At 35.0% G+C, this 8,004-nt stretch overlaps 1 protein-coding gene across 1 annotated transcript; it reads right to left on the bottom strand.

The window, feature by feature from the left end:
* Positions 1-1,777: 1,777 nt before the first annotated feature.
* On the bottom strand, positions 1,778-6,393 carry LOC111608510 (polymeric immunoglobulin receptor-like). The gene is made up of 8 exons (XM_023333146.1): positions 6,367-6,393; positions 5,062-5,388; positions 4,357-4,677; positions 3,980-4,270; positions 3,775-3,870; positions 2,244-2,345; positions 2,105-2,169; positions 1,778-2,028 (listed from the first exon to the last, which is right to left on the bottom strand). The coding sequence occupies exons 2-8, from the start codon at positions 5,264-5,266 to the stop codon at positions 1,936-1,938; spliced, it is 1,173 nt and encodes a 390-aa protein (XP_023188914.1). The 5' UTR covers positions 5,267-5,388; positions 6,367-6,393; the 3' UTR covers positions 1,778-1,935.
* Positions 6,394-8,004: the final 1,611 nt, after the last annotated feature.

The raw sequence follows: 8,004 nt of genomic DNA on the forward strand, positions 1-8,004 counted from the left end.
AGGGGTCGCTGCCATTTAAACAGGAAGGAAATTACGTGTCTGTAACTGTGACCCACGAGTTAGGTTTAAAGCAAGTGTTTCTTATCAGACTTCTCTCCCTGTGTTAGTTTGTTGATAGGAAAACCCCAATAATTGAGAGCTACAGCAAGTCAGATTTAAGATCAAAGCTTAGCTCTAACAGCTTAAGGAAGTTTTAAAGAAACTTTTTAAACAACAGATATGTGGAGACAGCAGGACAAAGCGAAGCAGCAGGCGGCGGAGGCGGCTGTGGGACAGATTCCTGGAGCAGATAACAAAGACCACCTGGCCTTTACATGACAATTATGGACGACCCAAAACACTGGAGGCTGGTTTCAACTCTAAAGTTGTGTTACACAGATCAGGTTTGTATTTTTTCATGTCGACTTGACTTAGAAGTTGTTGTGAAAAAAAAGTATATTGTCCACAGCAGGAGTCCTCAGACCAGGACTCAAGGCTTTAAGTTGCTGACATCGGTCCTCAAGGCCTGGATTTGAAAGTCATTTCTCTATTTATAGCTTTGCTAACTAAAGCCGTAGAGTCGGCTCACAAATACACTTATAAAAAATGTCTATACTCCAGCTTTTAGTTTATGTATTCATTTTCAGTCAACTTAATACATGAACTCTCACTTTGTCCCGCCATTCATAGCTTTTGCTTTCATGTTAGCGATGGGATTGGACACCTTTGTTCATCACACACAGAAACGTATCTACCAGCCATGTACCGCCCCGATGCCCTTTGTTGAGACTGGGATTATATAAAATTAGTTTTCTGGTTCGTTTCTGGTTTTTGATAGTCCACACAGGGGGGAAGCGTCACTCTTGTGGAATGTGTGGGAAACAATTTACACAAACTGGATCTTTACACAGATACATTTTGATACACACAGGACATAAGATTTTTAGAGGAAATCTAAAAATGGACAAATCTTTAGAGAAAAAGTTCATTTAAACAACCACTTAAGAATCCACACTGATGACAAACCATCCTGTTGTAATCTTTGTGGACAAGCATTTCATAAGAAATGTGTTTTTAAAATACAAGAGAGTTCACACAGAAGAGAAACCTTTCTGTGTTCTCTTTGACAACACTTTACTCCAAAGACAAAGTTAAAGAATCACATGAGAAATCACCAGGTTGGAAACCCTTTTGTTGTGATCTTTGGAATAAACAATTTACTTGTAAAGTATCTTTGAACAAGCACATGAGCTCGCACACCAGTGAACCATATTGTTGTGATGTTTGTGGACAAATATTTAATGAAAAGACCATATTATACCACATTTGAGCAAAAAAAAAGTATTCCCATAAACATTCAACAACTGAGTTAAAAATAACCAGATGTATAGTTTAATACTATTTTTTTAAATGTATTTTTAAAAATTCATCTAATACTTGATAATTTTAAACAATTTCTTTAACTGCTTTTAGAGTGGAATTTGCATTCTTCCTCAGTTGTACAGTCCCATTTCTTTCTTAGACTGAATGTTTAAAACGTATTTTTCCATTAGAGTTTCAGTTCAGATTATGTTTGTATATTGGAATTGGTGTACACTATATTACTGTTTAAATTGTAGCAACTATTTGCTTAAAAGTGCCAAGTGTCATGCGTTTAGACTTTGCATGCCAGATTTCAATGCTCAAGTTTCTAAGTATCAGTGCTGAAAGAACATTTTGATTAAATGCACAGGATTGGTGAAAAGGTTGGTTTATTGCAGCTTATATATTCATTACAATAACATTGAAATTACAGCATTTGTGAATATTGAATAGCTCACGTTCAGATAACGTTATTTAATAAATATTAAAAACATGTCTAAATGAAAACACACCAGCATTTGGTTGCTTTATTGAGCTGTTACAGAAGATGGCAGAAACTCTGGTCACGTGTTTCCTAATTTCTGCAGGTCTCCTTTAAAGGACGTTGTTGTAGATATCATTGTCATGACTTAACATGTTTGGAGTGGAAGAGTTCATGTAAACAGCATCTTCTTGTAACTCATAGATCTAAAGAAATAAAAGAAATAAGATTTTATTTGCAGGCAAAAAAATATATTTTAGAGCTGAAGTTCTGTTTACTCACATCATTGATTCTCATCTCCACTTTATTATCAGCAGAGTACAACACGTTTGCATTGATTCTGTCCACTGAAAACACAAAGTAAACATGATGTGATTCTGTGGGGGATTTATGTGTTGGTGTATAATCTGTATAAATGTACCTTGCTTGATCCTTGTTTTGTATTTTAAAACCAGCAAAAGGACAAATGTCAGGATCAGAAGCAGAGCGAAGACCGCAGGCAGAATGTAGAATAAAGAAACATCTGAAAACAAGGAAATGGAGAAATTAGCTGGTTCACAGAAATCCTCCCTAGAAACAACACGAGAAAATGAGAACCTGAGTTTCTTATTTTAAATGTTGTGGAAAAACTGTAATCACTTGCAGTTCAACTCGATACACATGTTCCTGTTTTCTCTTTCTCTCTCCACCACATTTACTTTGTTTTCTTAACTCTTATTTATAATAAGAGTTAAGTTAAGTTATTTGAGTTCAGCCCAATAATTCTCAGTGTCATTTAAGGATACATTCACACAACGAGCAAATGTGACCCAAAGCCTCAGACCTATTTCTGACTTTTTCCTGGCAGTCTGAATGGCAATATTTCGATTGTTTCATCTTCAAATAAAAATCCAGTTTGTGCCACTTCCATATGTGGAAGTAAATTGAATATGTATCTGGTAGTTTTTGAAGGGTTTGCAGTCTGAACGGTCATGTGGCTTTTTACCCAACTTTTGTGCCATAGATGTGAGATATGCACCAGAAGAAGGTAAAACTGGACTTGAACAATTTTTGAACATTATAATTATGAAAATATGAAAAACGTCTGTGACACTGAGGCACATCACATCACAGTCCCACCACTCCTGGTTCTGACTACAATCCAAACAGACCTCTCTGCAGAGTTTGCAGTCAATTCACCACAAGAGGCCATTGCTGTTAGTTGTGCTTTCTTTTTCTTTTTTCTCTTGTGTTCTTGTCATGATAGATACTGTCACAAGATACTTTTAATTTGATCCGTAAATAGCTACATCTACTCTTACTTCCATAAACAGTTTACTGCTGAGTGATGTCAACGTTCTTCTATGATTGTGGGTTGCTTTTGTGTTGTAAACCGTTTGCACAGAAGTCTGATTGCGGTACGATTTAATTAGAAGTATGAACGACCACGCAAAAAAACAACTAAAGATTGGATTTCAGCAAAAAATTGAATTAAGCATCAAGACCTGTGATGTGAATGTTGTCATTTTTGTCTCAAACTCAAAACTCAGAAACCTGAAAAAGTTCACACCTCAAAAGTCAGTAGCATGACTCAATCTAATGAAAGAGGAACTAGATTTTGTTCTCCATCTTAAGGTTTCCTTGAGAAAGATACTGAAAGATGGTGGCATAACATTCTCTAGTGCTGATGTTCTCTGAATGTGTGAAATGCATGAATGTGTTGATGCTTTGTGAGTGAGGATGTTTAGTGTGCATTTAAACAGCTACATCATTTCAGCCAATCCACTACTGATAAAACTAAATCCTACATTGAGGAGCTGAAATGACCTTCAGTTTAATAATGCAGAGATTCACTTTGTGTCATAAGAGCAGCTTAGACCAGTTAGACCAGAACATATAGAGATTTGGAATAACAGGAATGAAAAGAGTGAGCAAAAACACAAGTAATAAACAGAAAGAAACAAAGAGTTTACCAGGTTTATGTGATGATGGGGACAGCGATGGTGGCTGTGATGTAACCTGTTCAGCAGAGCTGGTTGGAGCCACAGAGCTGGTTTGATTTGAAGAGACTGTCAGAGAAAATACAAAATATGATGTGGTAAAAAAAAAACCCCAACAACCTTAAACTGAATTTTGTGTTGCTTTTTATTATTCTATCTCTCTCTGTGTTGGTCTCACCGACTGCCAGTTGTATCTTTGTGAATCTCAGCTGAGAGTCTGAACCACAGTAGTATGTTCCTGCATCAGCTGCTTCCAGTTCAGTGATGATCACAGAGAAACAGGTGGAGGAGACATTGAGCAGCTTGAACTTTGTTTGGTTCTCCATCATGTCTGTACAGTTGTTGTGTTGGTCTCCTTTACAGAGGAACTTCTTGTTATCATGTTGTTGTCCTGAATTAGGACACTGCAGAGTTACTGGACGTCCCTCGATGCCACTGATGTTGTACGACTTCAGACAGAACAATTCTGCTGGAGAAGGAAATTTTAATAACTGTTGTATTTATAAACTTCTTAAGATTCATTATCAAGTTAGCAAAGGCAGAATGATCTCTCACCTTTGACCTTCAGTTCAACAGCAGAGAAAACATCAAATCCTGAGTTTCTCTGGACTCCACAAAGATACGACCCAGAATCCTTCAGGGTCAGACTGGAAATGGTCACTGTGAATATTCTTGACTTCCTGTCATCAGAGAGTCTGAATCGTCCATTTTGTGTGTTGCTAGAGGTGATCACTGCCTGCTGTCGACATGTGGAGGGCCGGTTTCCTCTGCAGAGGAACTTCAGCTTGTTGATAGACTGAGAGTCGTACGGACAGCTGATGGTCACTGAACCTTCCTCAATACTTTGGATTTTATTCACTTTGTAGCAGCATCTGTCTGACATGAGGTTAATAAAACAATGTAAAGTGAAAGAAAAACTAGAAATAAATCTAAAACATAAAAGAAAGTTGTACTTTTTTGATAGAGATTTATATTTAACATTATAGACTAGTACAATTGTCTTGTATTAACATGTCTGCATTGATGTCTAAACATGTATTTATTTTCAACATAGAAGACGATCCAGATCTGCAAGTACATGATAATTCAACTAGCAAAATTAGAAAATACATTTAGCTTCTAATAACAGCTAAATTTAAGACCACACATTGATTAAAAGTGTGTATTATTAACATGGTTAGACATTGATGCTTCATTTAATTCATTTTAATTTGCTGTGAAATCTATAGTGAAATATAGAAACATGAACTTATTATTTACCTTCTTTTATGTACAGTTTTACTTCACTGTAGGTATCTTTTCCCCACCTAGTGACTCCACACCAGTATTTCCCAGCATCATGTGATTGAAGATCAGAGATGGTCACTGTGACGATTCTGTTATTTTTATCATCAGTGATGGAATATTTGCCTTTATTCTTCTGTTTTGTTGTAATGAGAATGTCACTGGAGCCACAGTCATTCATACAAAAGTATTTTTTGCTATTCTCATATCCCTGGTCATAGTGGCATGAAACATTTACACCTCTTCCCTCATATCCAAACACTTCGATCAAACCTTCAGCACTGATCACAAAACTCAAAGCTGCTGCAGACAGAAAACAACATCAGTTTAGTTTTTATGCTTCAACATTTGAACAATAAATATATTTTTTTACAAATTTTTAAAACTACTTTTTCAAATAAAAAGCACAATTAGTTTGTATAAGATAAGACGATCACATTTCAGTCACAACACAAACAGGAAGTGCTACTGAGTCTTTAAGTAAATGCTATATAATTTAAAAACACATTTAATTTTAATGAAATAAAATTCATCATAAGATTAAAGCAAACTGTTGTCGATCATATATTATGTCTTACTGCAGATGATGATGTGTTGATGGCTCCACATCTCTTTGTTCTTCTAAACCAGAGTTAAACTGAGGCAGAAGTTATTTTAAAATGAGACATTTAGAGGAAACGTCAGAGCTATTAAGGATCCTGACATTCAGAAAGTTTAACAGCTTTTGAACTTGTCAACTTAATTCACAAGTGTGAAACGTCTTGTTTCTGCATTGGTCAAGTGATAACTCTGCAACCAATGATCTCACAGGCTTTACTCACAAAAACAGGAAATAGATTTTTTTCACCACAACAAAGTTTGGGTGGATTATTGAGGGACACTCAGTTTTCTGGTTTTTAATCTCAGCTGTGCAGATCTTCATGTTTGAACTTGAGAGAAACAGGAGAGAACAAATTAAATTCAATGCCACTAACTTTAATTTTAAATTATTGTAATTTGCAAAAAATTAGAATGAAATTCTTAGTCTGACTAAGCAAACAGTAAATATACGTATAAATAGAAAAGGTCATATGTATAAAAGACAATGGATAGATTGTAAATGTATTTATTTAAAAGCAAATTGAAAAACAAAAGTCGTATGTCAGCTACGGAGGGCGCCATCATGTCTATTTGATTTTATTCTAAATTTTTATTATGTTGATGACAAAATCTACTCCTGCTTTTAAAGCCAATGGAAACTGTTTAAATTATATTTGAAAACAAATAAATATTAAAACTTACCAGACAAGATGAACAACACGATCTGGAAGCTCCACATCTTTGCATTATTGAGGACGACAAACTAAACCAGAAACAATGTAGAAGTGAAACATGACGTATTTTAAGGAAACCACATTGGTGTGATGAGTTCAGCCCTTCACACATATCAGCAGGCCTCATAAATGATGTGTAAAATGATCATTTTCTCTATGTTTCAAATGCTAAAACTAAACTCTATCAAAACAACCAAACAGTAAGAAGACATGCTTATTATTAGTAAAATTAAAATAAGTGTTTACAAAGTTGGAGGAAATGGTCATAGGAAATGTGGGAGGGCTGAGGTGTAGTGGTTAGTGCTGTATCATCTCAGCAAGAATATTTCCTGTTTAAATATAAGTGAAGCAGAACTTTCTGTCTATAGTTTGATAATTTATTTTAGAACATTCATCGATGTTCTCCAGGTTCTCTTTCTCTCATTGCAAAACTGTTTATAGTAACAGAATCTAGTGAATAAAATGAGCAGGAAGAAACATGTTGCCACACATTGAAGGTAGAATTAAAATTTATTTTAAAGTCAAACTGACAAATGACAAATATAGAAACATAAAAAAGATTACTAGAACAATTTAAGAGGATGAAAAAACTGTAGATTTAAAAAGTGTTTTCCTCTACAGAAAACCTTATCACCTTCATGATTTAGTCTAAATGTAAAAAGAAACAAAGGTTGGTTCATCAAAAACCTCTTATTTATTATTGTGTGGAGAAAGTTAATATAATAAAACAAGTTGCATCATTAAAATATTTAGCAATTAGCATCTAAATCTTTAAATTAGCTTGAAATGTATATAATAATTTCCTCTGCAGTGCATCTCATCATTTTGCTTTCCGACAATCAGAATAAATATCTTCATTTGTGGTGAGACTTTGGTTCACATGTTGAGATTCTGCAGCTTCATCGTTGCTCCTGATGCTTTGATGCAAAGGTTGAGCTGTCTTCTGGATTTTCACAAATCTGAAAAATAATCATTTATGATATTCAGATAAATGAGATTTATATTACTGAGCAGAAAAACTAATCTGGATTAATGTTCATAATCTCACAGGACAAAACCTGAAGGATCTGGACACAAAGATAAAGTCAATCATTGAGCAAAGAACCAATGTAGAGGGTGATGAAAAAGTTATTAATGTAGGAGAAATGTATGCTGAATCCTTAAAGGCTGCGATTTGTGATCAAACTTCTCAAATCCACCCATTAAAATTTTGATGAAGCATCTTTTGAGACGTGACAAAGACATGGAGAAACTGAACAGAAACAGAAAACTTTCCCTAGTGGACATAAAAATAAGTAACAGGAAACGTTTTGGATCCAGTTGTCATCACTTCTTTTTACTTTTGTTTTAGAGATTTATGTAATCTATCCAGGATAGTAAGACATATAGAAATCCACTAGTGCAGTCACTAGCTGTGTTTCTATTACAATTGTGTACAAATATTTGTCAATATTCTGCTAATCTTGACTAAAGTTATAATGAGATATTTTCATCATTCAGTCTTGGCGCTAGCATTTCTCTATCAGCCATCAGAGGAGACGTCAGCATCTTATGCTGGAGTGACAAGTTTCTTATTGGGAGCGGCTTTGTATGCAGCGTTTTGGGT

The sequence above is a fragment of the Xiphophorus maculatus genome, chromosome 5 (assembly GCF_002775205.1).
Source record: "Xiphophorus maculatus strain JP 163 A chromosome 5, X_maculatus-5.0-male, whole genome shotgun sequence".
NCBI classification, from domain to species: Eukaryota; Metazoa; Chordata; class Actinopteri; order Cyprinodontiformes; family Poeciliidae; genus Xiphophorus; species Xiphophorus maculatus.